The sequence below is a fragment of the Anolis sagrei genome, chromosome 2, assembly GCF_037176765.1.
Source record: "Anolis sagrei isolate rAnoSag1 chromosome 2, rAnoSag1.mat, whole genome shotgun sequence".
Classification (NCBI taxonomy): domain Eukaryota; kingdom Metazoa; phylum Chordata; class Lepidosauria; order Squamata; family Dactyloidae; genus Anolis; species Anolis sagrei.
Genome location: NC_090022.1, coordinates 85,447,891 through 85,471,593, shown reverse-complemented (window position 1 = coordinate 85,471,593; position 23,703 = coordinate 85,447,891). Strand labels below are relative to the sequence as shown.

The 23,703-nt window shown below is 39.8% G+C and overlaps 1 protein-coding gene across 1 annotated transcript in view; it reads left to right on the top strand.

Moving 5' to 3' along the window:
* The window catches only part of TCOF1 (treacle ribosome biogenesis factor 1), a 47,318-nt gene that overhangs the window by 12,815 nt on the left and 10,800 nt on the right, over positions 1-23,703 (top strand). Inside the window, exons 6-13 of the mRNA XM_060765447.2 lie at positions 2,046-2,149; positions 4,270-4,503; positions 4,920-5,144; positions 11,176-11,317; positions 13,513-13,655; positions 16,545-16,772; positions 17,679-17,991; positions 20,322-20,401. Coding sequence (XP_060621430.2) covers positions 2,046-2,149; positions 4,270-4,503; positions 4,920-5,144; positions 11,176-11,317; positions 13,513-13,655; positions 16,545-16,772; positions 17,679-17,991; positions 20,322-20,401 — 1,469 coding nt within the window. The remainder of the gene's footprint in view (positions 1-2,045; positions 2,150-4,269; positions 4,504-4,919; positions 5,145-11,175; positions 11,318-13,512; positions 13,656-16,544; positions 16,773-17,678; positions 17,992-20,321; positions 20,402-23,703) is intronic.

The window sequence follows — 23,703 nt, the reverse complement described above, 5'->3', positions numbered from 1 at the left end:
TGCAGATGCATTTCTCTGTGTGTGTCTGTGTGCACATTTGGTTTATTTATAAAGACAATTTTTAAATGTGATTATTTCTGCTCCATGTTAAGAGTCCTAAAGATGAATTGTGAACCACCCTAAGTCTCATTCGGGGTTGAGAAGAACAGTATACAAATACCACAAATAAAATAAATAAGTTGATTAATTGCTTTGCTTGTTGCAAAGCCAGGCACCCCTACTCCAGTTCCTCATTATATTGGGCAAGATTTATTTATTTACTATTTATTTACAGCATTTATATTCCACCCTTCTCACCCCAAGGGAACTCAAGGTGGATCACAGAACATATACTCGGCAAATATTCAATGCCATTAGACAGACAGGACAGACAACAGATAGAAGTATTTTTCCCAATTTCGGCATCCTGGAGGTTGTGCTTGATTCCGGCCACCGGGGAGGGGGGTGCTATCACTCCATCCTCTATGATGAAGAGCTTTGATCACAGACTTCCTTCTACCTTTGATCGCCAGCATTTTTCTGGTATTTCTTTTATGGTGCCGTAAAATATCTCTCTGCTTAAGCGGTGCCTAATTTCTGTACTGACAGCTCACAGCTGTTTTCGTACTGCTTAGATGATCAGTGAGCTGGGCTGACAGTCAGGTGCTCACCCCAACCCGGGCTTTGAACTTCCAACCTTACGATTGGTGTGATCTTTTTGCTGCTCGTGATTAATCAGCTGTGCTAAACCCCAGCCCAGATTAAGAAGAGTCTGATGCTTCTAAACCTTGGAGGCTTGTGGAGTTTTTGTCTGTTATGTTTTAACTTAAGCATCCTGCATGCTGTTCATCAGTGCATGACTAGTTGTCAGACCCCTTGCTTCCATTTTGAACTAAGACACTAAGACACCATTTATGAAAAGGTGTGCCACAATAATGGTTACAATGCACACTAGCAAAGGGAAAGTCATGACATAGTGTGTGCTGCACAGCAGCAGAAAGTGATGGCAGCCACACATCCTAGAATGCCTTTGAGTTATGCCATGGGGTTGAAAACTGTTTCTCAACCTTCCCTGAGGACTAATGAGTTAAAAACTGCCTGTTTCACGGAGAATGAAGAACAGTCTTGGCAATCAGTGCCATTGCTTTGCACAAAAAAGAAGAAGAATCTGTTAGCAAGAGAAACCTCTTGCTATAGATAATTCTGTTATATGTGATTTTCCTGCTTCTTGGCAGGGGTTGGATTGGATGGCCCACAAGGTTTCTTCCAACTCTATGATTCTATGTGGCACATTGATTCCAAACTCTGCATTTGTATGAAGCAGAAATTATTTATTTATTTATTTATTTATTTATTTAGAAGTTTTGTATACCGACCTTCTCACCTCTCTTGAGGGACTCAGACCGGTTTCCAACCATAATATCACATACAGTCAATAAAACATCATAATTCATATTACAATAAAACATTAAAACAGCAATTACATTCAATAAATACAATGGTCGGTCGTCCCACTAAAATCGGTGTTCATCATCCTCCATCCATATCTCAGAGTGTTGGCTCACTCGTCGAATGCCTGTCTCCATAACCACATCTTCACCTGCTTCCTGTAATCCGTACTGCCTCTAAAACCAAAATGTAAAATTCGGTGAACACTATAATGGATTTTATGTATTAATAGTCAAAAGGCAGAGATTTAAAGGTGACAACAAAGTTAGCTTTGACCAGAAGTCAAACTGGGAGGAAACCCTCGCTTCAGTCTCTGGATAAACAACTTCTAACCCTGGGTTCCTGAAACACTTTTACAATTAAAAATGTGGCAAGAGCAGGCTGAAGTCCACTGCTGCCTTTGTCTTAATCGCTGTACTTTACATGTGGTAAATCCAAACTATTTATGTGTGCTTTCCCTTCTCACATCCCTGATAGTTTTTGTTAATGGAGTAAGGGCCTTTTCTTTCAATAAATAGCAAGAGCCTTCTATCTTGACAGATCGCTCCACAAACCCAACTGTCACATTGGTCAGATTATGATGTTACAAGCATGAATAACTGTACTTCATACTTTAGATTTGAAAAAAGCAGAAAGCAGCAGTGAAGACTCGAGTGAGGACTCGGACTCTGAAGATGGAGGAAGAGTTGTAACAGCAGGAGCAAAAGCAACAACTGTCCAGGTAATGCCATCTGCATTTGCCATGAGCTGCATGATTCTTCAGCTTTTATCTCAGATGATTGATTTAAAAACTAACAACTCCCAGCAAAGGATTCCCCCAGGCAGGAAGCAGCCAGGCTTTGAAGCTGCAAGGTCATTCTGTGCTAATAAAAGTGGCCAATTGCAACATTCACACTTACCTCAAGCAAACAAAGAGTTCTTTATCTCACCCTGGGCATTCCACAGATATATAAACCTCACTTGCTTAGTTTCCAACAGACCTCACAACCTCTGAGGATGCCTGTCATAGATGTGGGCGAAATGGCAGGAGAGAATGCTTCTGGAACATGGCCATACAGCCCAGAAAACTTGCAGCAACCCGACTTGAAAGTTTTTAGTGAAATCTAGTTCTTTTTTGCTGCCTTGAAAGCTGTCACATTGGCACTGAAAAAACATGCATATCAATGAACTATGCTTTTTGTGGTTGATGAAGAAGTATTTAGAGTAGTAGGAATTCCACCAAGCCATGCCAATTTTGCTTTGGTACTTCCCATTGTGCACTTTCTCTGTTGGAATATGACCCTAAGATGCTTCCTTTGTTGGAATTCTCCCTCATAGTAAGAAATGTTCCCTTAACTTTATTCTAAAGGTGTAGGACAGGAGTGAGGATCCTTTTTTGAAGGCCATGGAAGGCTTGGATCCCTGAAAAAAAATGAGTGGGGTGCACTTGCATGGCATCAGAATCAAAAACCCTTTCATCTCTGTTTTTCTTCCCCCACCACTTCCAGTCCAACTCAGAGCCAATATTTGAACTGTAAGACAAAGTACCTTCAGGAAATGGTAGCCATTACTTCCCTTTGCTTTCCCTTCTCTTAAGGAAAAGCAAAAATACACAGTGTGGGGCATCGCTTCCCCAAGATACTTGGAACCCTTTTGGAGAATAACAGCTACCACTTCTGTATCACCTGGACTTTTCCTGAGGAAAGGGGCATGCATTACATGCTTTGTGCTTACATGGAATTTGGCTGCACATTTCCCACTAGTACTCTTGAGAGTTGCACCCATGTCTCTAGCATTTACTTTGCTCTATGATGTGGGGTTGATACTAGAAAAATATTACTTAACTCATCTTTTGATAAGTAGAGATGAAGAATGGCCACTTGACAAAAATTAATTTCAGTTTCACTGTTCTCAGTAGTATTTTTTCTATCTGTACCTCCTGAAGAGGAATAGACATTAGAGAGCTGGTTATGAGACAATTAAAGAGAATAGATTTCAAAAAGTTGTCTAAATTTGATGGTGGGAATTGAAAAAAATTGTCAAAGAAGAAGAAACTAGAATCATTATTGTAAATAATTGAGTATAAGCTGAGTTTTTCAATCCTTTTTTAGGCTGAAAAAGCCCCCCTCTGCTCATACTCAAGTCAAAGTTATTTATTATTTTATTCTGTTATTATAATTATTTTTATTACATTTATTATTTTACTCTATTATTATTACATTTATTATTTTACTCTATTATTGTTAATTATTATATTTAAATTATTTTACTCTATCATTGATATTATTACATTTATTATTTTACTCTATTATTATTGGACGGTTACGTAAGCACATTTACATTGAAGAATGTTAGTATATTGATTTAATCAGAGTTGGGCAGTCTTACCTTAAATTGCAGTTTTATGTAAATATTCAAAAACATTTAACCCACCGATGCCTCAATTAATGTAATTTTATTGGTATGTATTTTTATTTTGAAATGTACCAGTAGCTGCTGCATTTCTGACCGTCAGCTTATACTCGAGTCAATACATTTTACCAGGGTTTTTTGGTAAAATTAGGTGCCTTGGCTTATAGTCAGGTCGGCTTATACTCAAGTATATACGGTAATTGATCATGACATCTTAGGAGAGTAGATAGGTCAGCCTGATTTTTCTTTTCCTCAGTGGATTTTAGTATCCTATTTTGGAGAAGGCTGTTATTGGGTTCACCTGTAAGCATTCTCCTTACAGGTGGACAACAAAAGTAGCCTTGATGCTGTGCTACTTTCTTCAACCAGTCATGGCTGCCTTGAGAAACTCACAACTTTCCTCCCTCCCTCTCATTCTGTTTTCTTCTTCTTCTTTATACTTCATTCTAGCCGAAAACAAGTGTACAGACCCCTCAGGTGAAAACCACATTGGCCAAAAGCTTACCAACCTCTGCTGTACCTTCCAAAGGGCATACAGTAAAAGTGTCTCCAGCCAAGACACCAGCAAATCAAATCAGAACAGAAAGTGGAAATACAGCTCAAAGCACGAAATTAGCAGAGAGTTCAGAGACAAGTGACTCCTCAGATAGTGGTGAAGATGAGGAACCCAGGTCAATCACTCAGGTAAGACACTTTGGATACAGTTGCCCTCCGAACTGGTTCCTGCAGTCCAGAACCAGCAGGCCCAAAGTATAAGCAAAGAGATAATAATTTTGGAAATGGGATACATTCAGACATTCCCCTGGGGTATGTGATGTCCTCATAGCACTTCTTCCCCATAATACCAATTTTTAATATTAAAAGACACAAATGTATCAATACTCTTTAATTGTGTGGTCCTCTTTTTATATTGTTATGCATAAAATGTTCTATTAACTAGCATAAAATATTTTATGGGAACTGAAACCTTACTCCTGTTTTAAAAGAGTCTTCTAAAATATAGGGATAGTAAGGGAGCAGGTATTATATGATTGAGCAAATGGACTGCTTAAATGTATTGATTAATTTTATCTGTAATCCTTTTAATCTCTTAACAACAGACAAAATCACCTAGAAAAACACCTCAGGCAGTCACAGCAGTAGTGAAAAATGCACCATCAAGTACACCATCCAACAAAGTCTCTGTTTCAAGTCCAATGAAACAAACTCCAAAACCATCTGCAACAAAGCTGCCAGCCCCATCAAAGAAAACAGAGAGCTCGGAGAGCAGCGAGTCCTCATCTGAGAGTGAAGAAGAAACTCATCCAATTCCAGTGAGCCAGAAGGTTAGACATTCTTGTTTTATTTGAAATAATAGGACTGCCATGTGGTCACTGCAGAACCCCTTTCAGCAAAATACTTACCTGTGGTAAGTTAGATCAGTGGTGAGGGATTTGCGACCCTCCAGGTATGTCTGGATTTTACCATATGTGCTCAAGTATAACCTGAAGCTCTTTTTTAGGCTGAAAAAGCCCCCCTCGGTTTATACTCAAGTCAAGGTTATTTATTATTTTACTTTGTTTTTATTATATTTTTATTACATTCATTATTGTTGAACTCCAGGAATAACCCTCTGACTTTAAACACCACATGTTGAATAGGAAAAAAAAAACCAACCATTTTATTGAAGATAAGTGAAAAGCAGCAAAGTAAAAGCACTTAAAAGAAATGGGTAAATCCAATTAGGTAAGAAGATACGCAGGAGCAAATTAGTCCAAGGTAGAGTTCAGCAATGTCCATAAAAGCAAAGCCCAAACATCTCCAAAACAATCCCGAAAATCAGGAATACATTGATCCAAAGCTTGGGTAAGCAATCATGAAATCCAGGAATCCAAAACCATGAACAAGAAATATCTTAGCATGAAACTTCAAAGCAAGGTTTCCATAAAACAAGGACGAGAACTTGGCATGATTCTAAACGATACTTTGTCAGACTGCACATCCCAAACTTGATGGGATTACCTAGGTCACTAGGTCCCTCATTAGCTAGATCACTAGCGATCAGAAATTGGTTTCTCTGTAGTTGAGACTTTGTTATTGTTTTCTGCCAAAGCCTGGCAGATAGCCTAAGCCTTTGCACAGTGCTCCTGTTTTGACTGAACTCTTCTTGTCTATCTCTTTACTCATTATCTATTTGCTCTTTTGGCTCGTTATCTATTTGCTCATTAATTTCTGCAGGTTCATCCCCACACCCCTCAGGGACATTCTCATAGGAAACTACAGGGATCTCGTGGTCATTCTCTGCATCAATATCACTGACCAAACCATTGCCATCTTGAATCTCATTAACATCATTCCCCTCATCTAAAGCACCCTGATCCTGAAACACAATCACAGGCTGAACTCCCAACAATTACTTTATTTATTGTTGTTGTTGTTGTTGTTGTTACATTTACATAATAATACATGTAATAATAACAATAAAAGTAAAATAAAAGTAATAATAATAAATAGAGTAAAATATTTTTATTACTTTTATTTTACTTTTATTTTACTTTTATTGTTATTACATTTATTATTTTATTCTATTAATACTGTTATTATTGCATTTCCATTATTTTATTCTGTTATTCTTATTACATTTATTATTTTACTCTATTATTATTGGAAGTATATGTAAGATTTATACTGAAGAAGGTTAGAATAATGGTTTTATCAGAGTTGGACAGTCTTATCTTCTCCAAGCCCCAAGGATTTAGTTTAAAATCCTCTTGATCAGATTCTCCACATTTTTTGCAAAAATTATTCTCAGTCTATGTGAGATAGTTAGTAAACTTTTATCTAGGAAGTGAAGATGGTGGCTTCAGAAGGAAAACCTCTGCTGTCAACAGCTTCAAAGTAGCCAGTCAAAACAGCACTCCTCCTGGTTCATTTTGTCCGGCTGGTACACAGTTCCCTCTACAACTCTGAGCAATGAATTGCCTGCGGGCTGAGAGGGGCAGTATATAAATGTAGTAAATAAATAAATAAATAAATCCCTACTATCTGCACCATTCTTTTCTTCCTGCAGTTTTAGTGGTTAGCTTGGCCTCTTGTCTGGCATGCTAATTTCCTGTTTGCATCTCTTCACAACCTTCATTCTCAATAGGAAGCTATTAGTTGAAGTGGTTCCAAATCCCTTGTATGTGGTTTGCCCCTGATGGTGACATCTTCCAAGGTGCTTCCCTTAGTTTTACAGCTCCCTTCATGTTCATTGGCAATTTCTTCCTGTAGGTTCTGTAGAACCAGTTCTCCTTCCATTCTATTCAGGAAGTCCTTGTGTTCTGTTATGCGTTGAAGAATCTCAAAACATAGCTGTGGTATGTTGATCTTCTCTTCCAAGAGAGCCACTGGTTTGCACTTGCTGCAGGTATAATCAATGAAATTCTCTGGCATGAAGACAGACATTGCACATACACTGCAGTGGACAATGACCAATCCAGGTGCCCTACCGCCTACACATAGCCAAAACAAGTAAAAGCCCCCACCCTCATTATGACGGTAAATAAACACAGTTAAAGAATCAAGGAGGACCTCCCCAAAATATTGCTTACTGTCTGCTGTCTCCTCAGAATGAGGACATTTTATCCTACTCGTTCTGAATGGGTCTTTTGGCCTTTGAGACATAGTGGGAACATAAGAAGAAGGGGGCAATAACTTCTGAGTGTTATATTTTCAGGAAGACGTAAAGCATTGAAGTTCCAATACTAACCAAGGAATGTTCTACTAATAATGTGATTCAGTTAATATTTGATGATGCTGGCATCCATATCTTTCATCTCTTTCATTACTGCATAAGATGAAACTTTCATGTTGGGAAGGGTGGAAGAGTACTGCAATCGCCACATGAATGGGTGACTTTAGTGCTAGTATCTCCCCTCTCTTTGAAGGATTGTCACAAGTGACATTTCAGGTAAATGAATCTCATGAAGTTCACCTTAAATTTCTCCGCATTCATTGTGATGTATGCATCTGATTTTTACTTTAATTTTTAAAGTAAACCCTATTTCTCTGATTCTAAGGTACCATTGGTTGTAAGGCACACTAATTACAGTACCAACAACAGAAAAAAAGCTTCTTTGTATATTAAAAAGCACTTGGGTTTCTAAGACATTTCTCAGACATGGGGAAAAGTGCAACTTAGATTTTTTTGGCCAGTTAATCAGTCAGATTACCATAATCTTGGGATTTTTTTTATGTTTAACTGCAATCCAGCTTTTGCACTGTCGTCTTTCACCTTGGTTATAAGGTTCCTCAGCTCCACCTCACTTTCTGCTCCTGGGCAATAACTTTATTAGAACCAAACAAAAAAGTGAAAAAGTTTTTTTTCCTTCTATAAACTGTGGAGTAAGAACTTTTTTTACAGCTAATAGAATTATAATAAGGAACACCTTTTACATTTGTTTCTTTTTTTAAATTGTGTCAGAAGTGACTTGAGAAACTGCAAGTCACTTCCGATGTGAGGGAATTGGCCATCTTCGGAGACGTTGCCCAGGGGATGCCCGGATGTGTTACCATCCTGTGGGAGGCTTCTCTCATGTCCCTGCATGAGGAGCTGGAGCTGACAGACGGGAACTCACCCCATCTCATGGATTCAAATCACCGACCTTCAGGTCAACAGTTTAGCTGGCACAAAGGTTTAACCCATTGCACCACCATGGCTCCTTTACATTTGATAATGTCACGTCCTTGTGAAGATGACTGCCAAAAGATGAATGTTCTCTTATTGTGCCCTTTAATCTGCATAATTCTGAGCATGGAGAAGGGGACTTGTGCATCTAGCCCATGCATGGGCAAACCTCAGCCCTCCAGGTGTTGGGGCTTCAACTTGAAGTCCAAAACATCTGGAGGGCTGAAGTTTGCCCGTGCCTGCCTTAACCCTTTTTCTTCCCTTCTCATATTTTCAAAGGTACATAATTCTGATCATAAAGCATATTTCTTTTGGCAGCAAACTTCCACAATCTGCTGCACAACATCCTGTCCCATTAATTTGTATTTAATCTTGCTACACAACTTGAGATAACAGAGCAAAATCCTGGTATTACCAACCCATCAGCCCAGGTATCAACCTGTTTAATATATGGGAGTTTTCCTTTTTTTCAAACTGCTGTCTTTTTTCTTTTTGCCCAAGGCCTTGGTTTGTTCCCCAGAGTTTTTAAAAATGCAGCAGGCCAGATGCTGGGCTCTTTGAAAAAGCTGCTTTGATTCTGCTTCATTTGAGGCCTTTGAATTTTTATGTAATTCAGCCAACCGTAGCTTGTACTGCTTCCTGCTTGGCTTCCTTTTGTAGTTTGTAGAAATACTGTTACTTGCTGTTCTCTTTCTCATTTACAACATGAGCTTTTTTTCTGTGTATCTTCGCACATGTTTAGGTTCTGTATGGTAAGTAAATGGCCCATACTTCCTAGCTCTGAAATCAAAAGGATTTGGAATCAGGAAGTATTTGTCTTGCATCAATTGAGAATCAATTGGGTTATTTTGAGAGATTAACCAATTTAAACGTCATGGCATTCATAAGGGTTCAGTGCTGCTTCCATTCAGAGTATGCCTTTGTCTTTACTTCTGATCATATTCAGTTTACAAAAAAATGTTCTCCTTCCAAGTCTTTTCTGTCTAGTTTTTTAAAAAAATATATCTTTGGTCTCATTTTCTCAGATGGGTTTGGGCCTTCAGTATCTTTGAGTGCAGTCTGTGATTTTCCAGATATTGTTGGATTTCAGGTCTCATCAGCCCTAGCCAGCATAGCAAGTGGTCAGAAATTTAGGGAGTACAGCCCAACAGTGTTCAGAAGGTCAGATTTTTTCCAGCGTATTTTAATATAATCTCTGTGTGTGCCAATTTTACTATAAATATTCAGTTTGGCACTATGGGATTTTTTTTCCTGGCAGTAACTGGTGTTCACCCAGTAGGATATAGGAATCCTTGGTGGTGCAGTGGGTTAATCCCTTGTGGCGGCAGGATTGCTGATTGATAGGTCAACGTTTTGAATCTGGAAAGAGCAGGTTGAGCCCCCTCTGTCAGCTCCATCTCCCCATGCAGGGACATGAGAGAAGCCTCCCACCAATATGGTAAAATATCAACATCCGAACATCCCCTGGGCAACTCCTTGCAAATGGCCAATTCTCTCGCACCAGAAGTGACTTGCAGTTTCTCAAGTTACTCCTGACATGAAAAAAAAACCCTAGTAGGATGCTCTCATGCTCAATTTGACAGAAGATGTCTCATCCTGTGGAAAGAACAGGACTAGGAAGCAATTCAGCTACTTGTGATGAATTAACATTTTTGCACCTGCTCTCTCAAGAAAATTATGTCCCAAAATCATGGTTAGGAGAAGGAACAATTTCACCCCACTGGTACACAAACTAATGTTTATGTTTAAAGGAGCATTTCGATAGATTTTTTTTCCAAGTACTCTTCTCAAGTTGATTTAAAAAAAATAATCAAGGGAACCCAATAAAAGTAAACAGTAAAGTTAGTTATGTGGCTGTAAATATCTGGAGCTCATCCTCAAGAAATTGACAGTAGATTGTAGGGTGGGTGGGTGTGAGTAGGGCCTAGCTTTTCTATATAGAATGTTCTGGTATACAAGATCCCTTTCATTCTAAATAATAATGGTTCTTTAGGTGCAATTGTAAGATTATGGAGAATCTTGGTTTCATAGCGCATTCTGAGGTATTGGGGCTCTGGCTGAGAATGTTAAAGCGCACACACACGCACACACACGCACCCCAAATTAAACTGAAAATCCCAAAATTGCACAGGAGGTTGCCATGTCAGTTAACACGGGATCATAGTACAATAACTTTGTAGTGTGAAAGAACCTCGGGCAGAACTGGACAGGATTCTTACCTGAAGGTGTGACATTGGAAATGACATTGTGATTGCTTCTGGGTCCCTTTTTGCATGTTTTTCTGTTTTGTTGTGGAGTGGATCCAAAAACCATGATTAAATTACATCTCCTTGAGACTGCTGAGAGTGCGATTAGAGGCAGAAAGTTTGTGTTCAAATGGGGAGGGCCTTAGGGTTCTACCAAAACTTCTTGTGCGGCATGTGGCTCCAGAGCCACATGATTCCCTCCCTTTCCCCAAAAATGTCCTAAAGGATTAATTTTTCCATGTTTAATCCTATACTCATTCCTCTCTTTCAGAGAATATAAATGTCTATCTTAGGTTAGTTCCATAAGTAAATGACTGTGAACATCACCCTTTACCTACATTTTATATATAGTGTGGGTTGTACGATGGAGAAGCTGCAGTAAGATAATAGTAAGATTCAATTGGACAATGAAAACACGTGATTTACTATTGGTGGGTTTTGTGTACTTTTTCTTGGGTGCAGAGATTGCAAACCCCGCAGCATCCTGCTGGAGCCAAACAAATTCAGGTTGATAAAGGAAAGGAAGCAGTAAATGAGAGCAGCAGCTCCTCTGACAGTGAAGAGGAAACCGTTCCAGTGGCTCTCAAATCACCTCCTCGACCCGGTAAGAGGCCTCTCATTTTCATTGGTGCTTGAGGCCTTTTGTCTTTACTTCTCTTTAATATTTCTCCGCTAGAGCAGCATGCAGTCACGGGAGGAATAAATAGCCCTCCCAAGGATGTGCAGAGTGCATTCTGAAATGCCAAAACATGGAAGCAAATGCCAATTATTTTGAAGAGGACATGAGAGGCTTGTCACTGTTTCCAGTTCCATATTCACGCCATATTTTCTTTCCTTCCAAATTGGCTGAAGAAATGTTCTGAGGGGAAAGAGGGTGCTCTTCATTGCTGATTGCTTGTCGTATTACCAAGCCAAGATGTAAGAGCTCTTCTAGACTGGAAAAACCCCCCACAAATATTGGATTGTGCTTTCTGAACTTTCCATGTAGAAATGTTATAAACCTATTTTAAATTTTCCTGGTGTAATATGTTCTATTTTATTTTAGGAAAGTAAACAGTTTGTAATGAAGGAATTTGTCTTAATTCACCAGACTAAATTCTTATTGTAACCCTATATGCCTCATCAAGAAATGATTTCAAAGCACCAGGGATAGCTTTTTGTGCTTCTGAGTCTTTGGTTCAAATACTTCACGTCCTCCCATCGGTTTACTGTGGGAAAGGAGAATTTCTTATTTGAATATCATGTTGAATGCTGACCGTGGGCATAATACTGGCTTCTCTAGATAGCTGATTGAGAAATTAAAAAAGTTTTTTCAGAAAAATGTTAAAATGGTGCCTGGATTATTTATAATAGCTTTCTTATGAACTTGAAAATTTATTTATTTGTTTGTTTACCTTATTTACCTTATTTATATCCCGCCTTTCTCTACCCCGAGAGGGACTCAAGGTGGCTTACAATCGCACCTACAACATTAGTTAAAACATAAGTTAAAAATTAAAACAAATTATGCTAAAACATAAGTTAAAAATTAAATTTAAGTTAAAAATTAAAACATAATAAAATTAAAACATAATAAAAATACATTTCAATGAATCACATCTCCTGTGTTGGGTCAGGAGGGAAACACTTGTTGCCAATGAGTCCTTGACAGTTTTGGGGAAAAATCATTGCCATGTTAGATATGTCAAGATGAAGTGATCTAAGAGATATGGAAAGTCTCTTCTGCTGCCTGTTTGCCCAGCAGGTTCCTTTATCAGTAATGCTTACAGATGCCCTGCAGGCCAAAAAAAAACCACCTCACAAGCTAGCTTACCAAGTTCATGATATATCAGTAGTGCTAAAATAAAACCTGAATGATAAAAAAGACAAGTAGCCAAACACAAATATTAAAATCTTTGTATTGTCGAAGGCTTTCATGGCTGGAATCACTAGGTTCTTGTGGGTTTTTTCGGGCTATAGGGCCATGTTCTAGAGGCATTCCTCCTGACGTTTCGCCTGCATCTATGGCAAGCATCCTCACTACCTCTGAGGATGCTTGCCATAGATGCAGGCGAAACATCAGGAGAAATGCCTCTAGAACATGGCCCTATAGCCCGAAAAAACCCACAAGAACCTATTAAAATCTTTAGTCAGCTAAAGCAATTTCCATTCAGTAGTCTTCTAAAGGAAAAGTTCTTAGGGAGAAGGCTCCTTAGGACCCTTTCACATTGGGATATTTATATCAGTATTCATCTTGTTGGGTTTTTTATTCTTTTTTTAAAAAAAGAAATGCATACTGTATTAAGATGAGATGCATACTGACCCCATCACACGTGGTTCTTACGTTTGAAAATACTGCACTTTGACTCATCACACCACAGAAGGCTGTCTCCACAGAAGGCCTGCACTTTCCCCCCTTCATATTGTGCAGTGACATAGCCTGGAAGTCTCAAACTATCATTCTCATGAGATTTTAGCTGATGGAATGCGTACTGATTTTATGATCACACATAAAAGCAGCGCTTCAGAACCATATTAAATCAGAAAACACAATCAGAATCCCATGTGCACTTATTCTGCTTTTGCATTGTTTTTCGGGCTGATTCCAATGGATTATTGATGGAATGGGGTGAACTTCATGTGATAGGACCATTTGGAATTGCTTTCAAAGAGCAGTGGAGTATATCCCTATCCCCTAGAATAAGTGCACCTTGGAGACTCTTTCTATAAAGAATAATGATGAAGGAATGACTAAGAGTCTTAAGTGTATGAGCGCTTTTCTTCCATTTTAGTTAATGGACTGCTCATTCTTTCCTTCAGCAACCAAAGCAAGTGCTCCGGCTCAGCCTGCAAGTGCCACAAAACCTGTGTCAGGATCACTCCAGAAAGTCCAGCAGAGCGAAGACAGTAGCCAGGATTCCAGCGATGAGTCTGACTCTGAAGGAGACACAGTATACACTCAGGTAAATGCAGAGAGATACTGGGTCACAATATCTCCTTGTAGAACTGTTGCTGGTAAAAAAATCTACAATGGCTCACTATTTTAAAAGTCTGTAGGCAAATCTATCACGGGGTTTTCTGGGGCTGAGAGGATGTAGCTCACCCAAGGTCACCCAGTGGGCTTCAATTGCTGTGTGGGGAGTCAAACACTGGGATTCTGAGTCCTAAGCCAGTGTTAAAACCACTACTCCACATCTCAGAACTGGTGTTATTTTTTAAATCACACTAAAATCTTGCTTGTTTTCAAAACTACACTAAAATGAGGTAATGAGGAGGCTGAATCCAGTGTCTCCCTGAAAGTCTGATTAAGAGAATACTAATTTCTGCAGAAGGGTGGGGGCCCTTATGAAACAGAACATTCTATGAACCTGGTAGACATCTATTATCTACTGGGAAGGGCCTTCTCTCTGTCAATCCCCCACCACCACCCCACCCCCGGTCAAGTGCATTTAGTGAGAACAGGGAGAGGGCCTTTTTGGTGGCTGCTCCTAGATTGTGGAATCCTCTCTGAAGAGATACCAGGAGGGCCTCATCCCTTCTGACCTTCCACAAGCAAGTGAAGACCTTTATGTGTCACCAACCATTTGGAGAGGGATAAGGGGCAAACTGCTATGGGGAATTTGGGGGGAGATTGTGTGTTTTAAAATGTATTTTATTGTATTTATTGTATTTTAATAGTATTGTGATCCAACCCACACAGTATTATTGAATTGGTTTTTTAAAAAAAATTGTATTAAATAGTGACCAAAGTGTGTGGTTGTTATTTATACCCCACCTTGAGTCCCCACAGGGAGAAAGGTGGGATATAAATAAAGTAAATAAATAAATAACATTGTGCACCAGGCATGTTTTGCTGGTGAAGTTCCTTATTCAGGTATATGTAAACATAGTGGTTAGCTGTTAAATTGGAGGAGAGCAAAGTGCAAACTGTGGGCAGCATGCATCCCTCCAAAGCCCCATAAGGATCATGAAATTGTGAACATATATATACATTTGCCACCCAGTTCCCCCAAATCCCCTCTAAGGCATGCAAGAAGCATTTTTACATTTACAAATTGTGTCTTTTAGCATTTGCTTGGCCCTTGTGCTAATTGGTACAGATTAGTCGCTGAGAATGCAAGTAGATGCATATAGCTCTTATTGGACTGGACTATTGCATTGTATTGTTGTGTATCATCTCCTCTGTGCCTCACCCCAGTCATGCCTGTTCCCTGTTAAATTGGTAGACTTGGTAGGTTTCCAAAAAGTTCCTAGATATTATCCTTGGTCAGAAGGTGGTGTTCCTTGAAAATCTCAAAAAGTGTGTGTGTGTGTGTGTGTGTATAATCCATTCAAGAATCCATGCAGAAGTTGTCAAAGCAGTCCCAGTTGTAAAGGAAAAAAGTGGCTTTTATTGTGCACAGCTGCTACATTTGGCACAATATTGTTTTTGTTAATATAAATATAACTTATAAATCACAGTTAGCTATAATGAATATAAATATATGCTGGATACATAAATATGTAGTTTATGTAATTGCATCAGATGTAGTGTATTAAAAACATGAAAAATCTTAAGGTTGAGAAAGGCAGGTAGCTCACACACTCAATAGTGTATTGTCTGTTTTTTAAAAAAATATATTCCATGTTACAAATGCATAAGATTTCCCAAATAACTTCCACAAATTGAGTTTTGAAGATAGCAGTACAACCCCTTATCCATGGATTCAATATCCACAGTTTTACTTATCCACGCTCCTAAAAATAGGTGTCATTGAATTGTGACTCCCAGCTGCCCTAGCCAGCATAGCCAGTGGTGATGAATGTTGAGGTGTTAGCATTACATCATCTGGAAGGGCACACAATCCCCAGCTTGGCTTTGAAATGTGAGGTGGGTGAATACATTCATGCCAGTTTAGAAAGAAGCCCCATTGCATTGAGGAAGCCAGACTTCCAAATAATTGGATTGAAGCCCAGAGACATCTGCCCTTTCTCTGTCTTGACACAGCAATATATATAATGTTTCTTTCAGTATGGAAATGAAAGCAGGTTGCAGTATGGATCCAATCAAATTAGGCTATGCAGTTAAAACTACACTGGAATCCTGTGTTACATTTGCAACTGTGTAATGTGGAGTTATGCACTTGTGCCTATTTCAGTATTTACAATTCCTATGTGGCCTTTTACTTAGGGGCTACATAGAGACGGAGAAGAAAGTCTCCCAATCTCTACTTATTGGGCAGCAGTTTCTTCAATGAATGGGTGTTCATTCCCCTATCATTCAGGAACAGCAGGCGATCTCCTTCGCAAGGAGAAATTGTGACAGGTTCCTATTTCTGCCTGTCACAATGGGGATGGAAATAACATCCAGCTTGTGTTTGAGCCACAAGAGAACAGATTCCCATCAGTCGCAGTGGCTGCTTCTCAGTAATCTCGCCTCTTGCATGAGAGGATTCCTGGGAGGAGCCAGTGGAGGAGGTAGTGCAGGGAAAGACCCTGTTTGGGGGGTGGGGGACAGGTCTGATATATATTGGCTGGGTTAGCCTGGCTTGTTTGTCACAATGGGGACAGACATTGTCTTCAGGTTTCACATATATGGTCTGCTTGCCATTACAAAGGTCTGACATGGTGGAATCATGCCACTGTTGACTTTCCACAGTGCTTAGTTCCACTCGGAGACTACAAAACTGAATTAGCAGTAGAGATGTCACTAAGTCCTTTTTTTTTTAACTTTTGCTGTATTACTAATTGTTCCTCTTGAATCAGTAGTGTTTGGTGCTGTCTCTCCCCCCCCCCCCCAAAATTGAAATCTATATGAATTAGAGCTTCTGTTCTTGTGACAGTCTAATTATGTAATAATCTGCTTGTCCTAGAAACCATCTCAGGTGTCACAGAAACCTGTTTCCACTCCCATGAAAGCTGTGACTGCAAAGGCTGCAAGTGTCACACTAAACAAACCAGGAAATGCTCAGTCAAGAGGAAAGGAGACATCAAGCCCTGCAAAGCCAGTGGCAGCCTCTCTTCAGAAACCATCAGGGAGCTCTGAAACAGACAGCTCTGATTCTTCAGATACCAAGGCAGCTGCAAAAACAACAAAACAGGTAAGAGGCAGCCTCTTCAGTAGCACAGAAGCAGAAACCATGTTGCAGGCTTGAGCATATTACATGTTTTTTCATTACAGTTTATTTACAACAAGTTGGAATCCAGAAAAGTTACTCTTCTAGACTCTAATGGTGGTTCAGATTTCAAACATGAAACTGCCTTAACATTATATGAATATTATTCATGTTCTGCACGTTGAAGAACTGATGGTATTAATATAGTGTCAGTGATGACGTATTGCTAAACAGTTCTAGTCTCACCCTTTCACTCTGTTTCTTCTCTCTGGCGTGGATTTCCTCCATCGTCTTTCTTTTTCATGTCACTTTCTGCTAAGAATCTGTTTTGTTATTTGTGCCTTCAAACCATTTCCAAATTATGGTGACTCCAAGGCAAACCTATCATAAGTCTTTCTTGGAAAGAGGGCTTTGCTTTGCTTCCCTCTGAGGCTGAGAAAATGTGACATGCCCAGTGGATTTCCATGGCTCACTGGTGATTCAAATTGTAGTCTTCGGTGTCATAGTCTAGCATTCAAACTACTATACCACACTGGGTTCTCTCAGTAAGATTATCTGTTGTATTAACACTGCATAAGATGTGTTAGTTTCACAGTTGTCAAATCTGTATATCTCTCAGTAAGTATGATATTATCTAAACTAAACCCAATGAATTTCCTTACCTAGCCCCTGTGAAGCAGTAGATTGAGGCAAACTGAAGGCTTGCATTGTGTATTATATGCATGCAAGAATATTGATTGGCAGTAGAAATGAGAACTGTTGATACTGTTATTCTTCACTGCAAGATCATCTTTTATTTCTAAGAATGATTGGTTTTAAATTTCTCCACAATTGTTACCACCCTTTTTAATTCTAATGTCTATTTCTGGTTCCTTATTCTTCCTCTTCCAGCCCCCAATTCATCCCTTTTTTAAGCAGGTGGCAAGTAAAGCCATTACTGCTTCACCAAAAGGCCCACAGGTCAGTTCCAGTTCGTCCAGCCCAAGTCAGGCCCCAGCAACAACAACAACAACAACAAGGAAAGTGGAGCAGAACTCTTCCAAAAAGGCCAGACCAAGCCAAGGCCAAGCTCTTCCTGTTAAACCTTCTGAACCCCTCAAAAGCAAGGAGAGCTCAGGAAGCAGCACTTCCTCAGACAGCGAGGAAGAAGAGAAGAAAGAAGCACCAAAACCACCAGCAACAGCCAAACAGATTCCACAGCCTGGTAAGCTCAACCTTGGTGAAATTTCCAGTCCTAGCAAGCCCAAGTCCCGACTCCAGAAGCCCATGTGAATTCATGAATGCACTGCACTAAGCTGTTTCTAAGGCAGAGACGGAAGGCCGCTTACTTGTGGCATGTTTCCATGATAACCACAAGAAGGTTTTTTGTTTTTAGCTTTCTGAAGATTGTTTGAAGCTCTCAGTGCAGCATCCTGTTACTTTAAAAAAAAACAGCATGCTTTCACTATCAAAAGTTTAGATGTTGGCAATGAGGGGATAGACATCCTGTGCATACCTAGATGCACACTTCAAGTGCCTTAATAGTCTCCTCTTGTTTTGGAAATAGGAAACGAGGCAGTGCCTTGATTCAAGGTTAGGTTCTTGAATCACCCTCTCCATGTTTGTCATTGGAAATGTTCTTTTGATACGTAGGCACAGCCAAACTACCACTGGAAGAAATTGTATCTTGGTTGCATCTAGTCTTGTGTGGGAGATAATATGAGATCACCATAGAGCAGTGGTTCTCAACCTGTGGGTTGTCATAGGTTTTGGGCTTCAACTCTCAGAAATCCTAACATCTGGTAAACTAGCTGGGATTTCTGAAATTTGTAGGCCAAAACACCTGGGGACCCACAGGTTGAGAACCATTGCCTTAGAGGAACTTCACTTCTCTCACACACACTCTTCTGTTTCACCTTCGTGATAAGAATCGCATGTGTAAGGCTGCCATCAGATAAAAACAAAACTTGCTTAGGTTGAAGGTGAGATGTCAATGTTTTCTTGGGGTTGCTTGTAGAGGTTCTAGGAAGTCTTTACCATAGTTTGTATGTTTCCTGTTTGTATGTGTGATATCTGTTGTCCTAAGGATTCCTTTGTTGCATCTTGTTAGTATATTAGAATGGAGCCCCTGGTGGCTGAAAACCGACAAGTCACAGGTTGAAATCCGAGGAGAGTGCGGATGAGCTCCCTCTGTCAGCTCCAGATCCCCATGCGGGGACATGAGAGAAGCCTCCCACAAGGATGGTAAAACATTCAGATGGCCCTTGGGCAACATCCTTGCAGATGCCCAATTCTCTCACACCAGCAGCGACTTGCAGCTTCTCAAGTCACTCCTAACACAAAAAGTATATTACAATAGCATAAGTGCAAATTATGTTACTATCACCACTTTTTTCAGTTTGAAGGTCAGGATTTTTTACCAACTGCATGGTGACCAACCCCCCCGCCCCAACCCAGTCCCTTTCAAACACATTGCATGTTACTGGGGGGGGGGGGGGGGGGGTATTGGAGTTTCATAAATGGGGGGGGGGGGTAACATTGGTAGACCTAGGTATGTATCAGACTCACATCTCTTGATGGAGGATCTGAGCCCTTGTCTTTTAAAAAAAAAGAGAGTACAGAATGTCAGAATTCTGTTGGAGAATCAGACCAGATACAGCTTTGTAGTTGCTTCCATGTCGATTTCTGCCAGCCTTTCTTGATTAATAATGTGATAATATCTGAAAGGGCAGGATGCAAATTGCACATGTACATAAGTTAATATGGATCTGTGTTTGACTTAATTTTCCTTGCTGGCTTGCCACTTCATCACATTTACTAAATTCCACTGAGTGCTACTTTTAAAATGTGCTAAGCCACTGTGGTCATCACAGTAGTTCGGTTCAAGTGTAGGACAGAGCATTCTTTGTGTATTTTAATGGTGGGGGCCAGCATTCTTTTCAAACATTTCAGGAGGTGGTGGAAAAATAGATTTTTGAGAATGATCTGGATGTTTGACTAGTTCTGCAATGTGATGGCATCCTTCCCTTCCTTCCATGATATGCAATTTTCCTGCTTCTTGGCAGGGGGTTGAACTAGATGGCCCACAAGGTCTCTTCCTATTATATGATTCTATGTGCCTTGTATTGCATGGGAAATTCATATTATTATTATTATGCCATGTCTCCATGCTGTGGCATCTTGGAAGTTATAGTTTCCCAAGGTCCACACCCTTCTCTGTGGGGCGGAGGGAGTACATCACAGCTTTCCTTCCTGCCCTCCCTGCTTCCTTTCTTCTGGAATTTAAAACATGTAACAGCCAGCATTTCAAAGAGAGGAGGCTTTCCCCCCCACAAAGAACACAGGGGAGGGATGAAGGGCGGTGTCTAGTGATTACAGTGTGATGGCAAATCTACTGAAAGAATGCTGAATACTCAGATACATTTAACAGTGTGATAAAGGTAGGGAAATCATCTGTTTGAGTCAGACTGAGCTTTATGTGATGAAGTTCTTAATCTTGACATCATGATAGCTAATCAAAGATGTATTATATGGCAGTTTTTTCTGTTTTGGTAGGTACAGCACAGAAAGGAGGGATACAAAAGGAAGACAGCTCATCGGAAGAGTCTAGTGATGAAGACCAGAAACCTTCACAGGTATGGCTTTCAGAAAATCCGAAAACTCTCTCATTCATTCCCTTACTATTTGATGCATTGCTCTGCTATGCTGTGAGCGTTTTCAACAAAAGAGTTCTGACTGTGATTTTCTGTAAATTCGGCCATACTACACAACATTGCTATTACATAGCGTTGCTCCTTGGTGGTGCAGCGGGTTAAACTGCTGAGCTGCTGAACTTGCTGATTGAAAGGTTGGTGGTTCGAATCTGGGGAGCGAGATGAGCTCCCACTGTTAGGCCCAGCGTCTGCCAACCTAGCCATTCGAAAACATGCAAATGTGAGTAGATCAATAGGTATTGCTACTGTGGAAAGGTAACGGCACTCCATGCAGTCATGCTGGCACATAACCTTGGAGGTGTCTACGGACAATGCTGGCTCTGGCTTTGAAATGGAGATGGTCAGCACACCCCAGAGTCGGACACTACTAGACTTAATGTCAGGGGAAACCTTTACCTTTACACAACATTGTTTGATAGCACCAGGTTGTGACCTGTGAAATCCCAGCATGTGTAGTTTGGGATAGATGCTCAGAATTCTCTCCTATAGAGCTCCCGTTCACTCTCCTGAGCTATGGCATGGGCAGTAGTATTGAAATTGAATGCTTCAGCTCATTTACATTATAACCAATCCAAGAAGAACAGGCTTCTCTTCAGTTTGGAAACTTGAGTGTTGAGTTGGAATGGGCTGCACCACGTGGAAAGCTAATTTCCAGTACAGAAAACAAGTTCAAATCTTTGTTCCATCCACAAATTTTAAAAGAAACATTTCACAGTTACCCTAGTTTAGTAAGAAAATATGGATAGCTTTCTTGTAGAGTAGTTTCACATTGTGATTCTTAGAGTTGTTTCCTATGGGATATCATAGACACATGTACTTTGAATTATGGAGACATGTACTTTTAATATCACACTGTTTTCTACTGGAGGTTTAAATGTAAAACAAAACTTAATATTTAACACCTCCTTAGGGCTTCTAGATATAATATATATTGTTTGGTTTAAATGAAATGCATGTTTTTACAATATCGAGAACATCTGCATATGTATGCAAATAAGCCAAGGTTTCTAGATTATCCTGATTTTCCTTTTTTAAAAAAAAAAATGACAGCATGTGGGTACATATGGGGAACCAGTGTGGTGTAGTGGTTTCAGCATTGTACTATGATTCTGGTGACTCAAGGTTCAAATCCCCACTGGATAATCTTGGGCAACTCACACTCTCTCATCCTTGGAGGAAGACACAAGCAACCCTCCTATGAACTAATATTGCCAAGAAAACCCCATTAGGGTCGTTTCAAGTCAGAAGGCACACAGCAAGAACTACATACAGCTTTTTTAATAATTACTGGAAATTGGTAAATGTGCCATCCTTAGCTTGTTTATGATTATGAGTAATTTTGGGAAGTCAAATAGGATCTTGAGTTTAAACACCACAGTGCATTACTGATTTCTTGTTAGTTGCCCCTGGTCACACAAGTGGAGGAACGGATTGTATTCACTATCAGCATTACTGATTTCTTGTTAGTTCCTTCTGATCACGCAAAGGGAGAAATAGGTTGTACCCACTAGCATGCTGTTTCATTTCACAGTAGACCAAGGACCTTTCCTTATCAGTTTGTTTAAGTGCAGTCTGTGGCTTTAAGAAAATCAATAAATCATGGAATATGCCCGTAGGAGAATATATTTATTTATTTATTTATTTATTTATTTATTTATTTAAAAGTTTTGTATTCCGACCTTCTCACCTCTCTTGAGGGACTCAGACCGGTTTCCAACCATAATATCACATACAATCAATAAAACATCATAATACATATTACAGTAAAACATTAAAACAGCAATTACAATCAATTACTAAAACTTCACAGGAAGAGTAAAATGAGGTGCTTTTTGAGATGCAAAGATGTCATCAGTAGTAACAGTCCAGAGTTTCTTTCTTCCGTCCTATCCTATAATGGCTAATGAATAAAAATGACACTTTTCTCTAGATACAAAGCTATTATCTGTATCCAGAATCTGTAGGCCTTAGCAGCAATAGCAGCCTGTTTTACTTAATAAACACTCAATAAATAAAATGATAGTTTATTTATAACAAACTGAAATGAATTTACTGGAAAGGAATTAAATACACCCAGCATGACTTATATGGTACATATAGTGGCAAGGATCCTACTCCCCAAGAAGGTGTAGGATGGTTAAGTGAAGTAAGGATAGAATGGATTCCATCCTTCATATTTTGTATTTAAACTGGGCATAGAAAATCAATAGGACAAGCTATAGGATTCTAAAATTATATAGAAATTGTGCAAATATACAATTGAGTCACTGTAAACGCACAGGATGGATGCGGGGGCCACAATAAGAGACCAGCGCAATACAGTACAGCTCTGACCTTCCATTAACCTGTTAAGGGCAGACCCAAGGGAGAAATTGCAGGGCAGTGAAACGGTTAAACAAGAGGAGCTGTTTTATGCATGCTGCAGCAATTTTTTATTTGTAATTTAAGCCATGTCGAAGCTATAAAATTGCCATTTATGAACAGTATATCGTATATGTTGTACATCTGTGAGGCATTAGACTTGCAGGCGAGCCTGGGAGTGTGCTAATGGCCAGCAGCCTCCCCTATGCATGCTTAACAGGGAGTGAACAGAGAAGTAAATTTAGTGTATATGTCATAAACCCATAAAACAGTTGCATAAATTCTCTCTCCCTCCTTTCCTCCCCAAGGGAGAATGAAACTGTTTGGAAACTGCCCCCCCCCCCCCCCCCCATTTTCCATATATCCTTCTCAGCTAAATTACTCCCAGCAAATATGAATTACTAGTGTTTTTCTGCTCATACAGTGGAGAGGTACGGTGTTGCCTTTATAAAACAGAAAACTGTTTTATAAAGGTTATTACCTGCAAAGCCCTGTAAGCTTCGGGTCCAACCTATCTTTGTACTGATGTGGGCTTTGAGATTGGCAGGGGAGGCCCTTCTCTCAATTCTACCACTGTCTCAAGCGCCATTGGCAGAGACAAGAGAGAAAGAGAGAGAAAGCACCTTCTCTGTGATGGCTCCCCAGCTCTGGAATACCCTCCCAAAAGAGATTAGGTTAGCCCCCACCCTTGAATCCTTTCGACCCAGCCTAAAACACGGATTTTTAAGCAGGCTTTTGGCCTCAAGTAGGCTGACATGGGCCCACATGAGGTTGACACTCTGGCACTTTAGTTGTGAATTGATGGCAGCTAGTTTTACGTACAGATGGTCTGTGTTTTTAAAATTGTGTTTTCTTATTTTTAT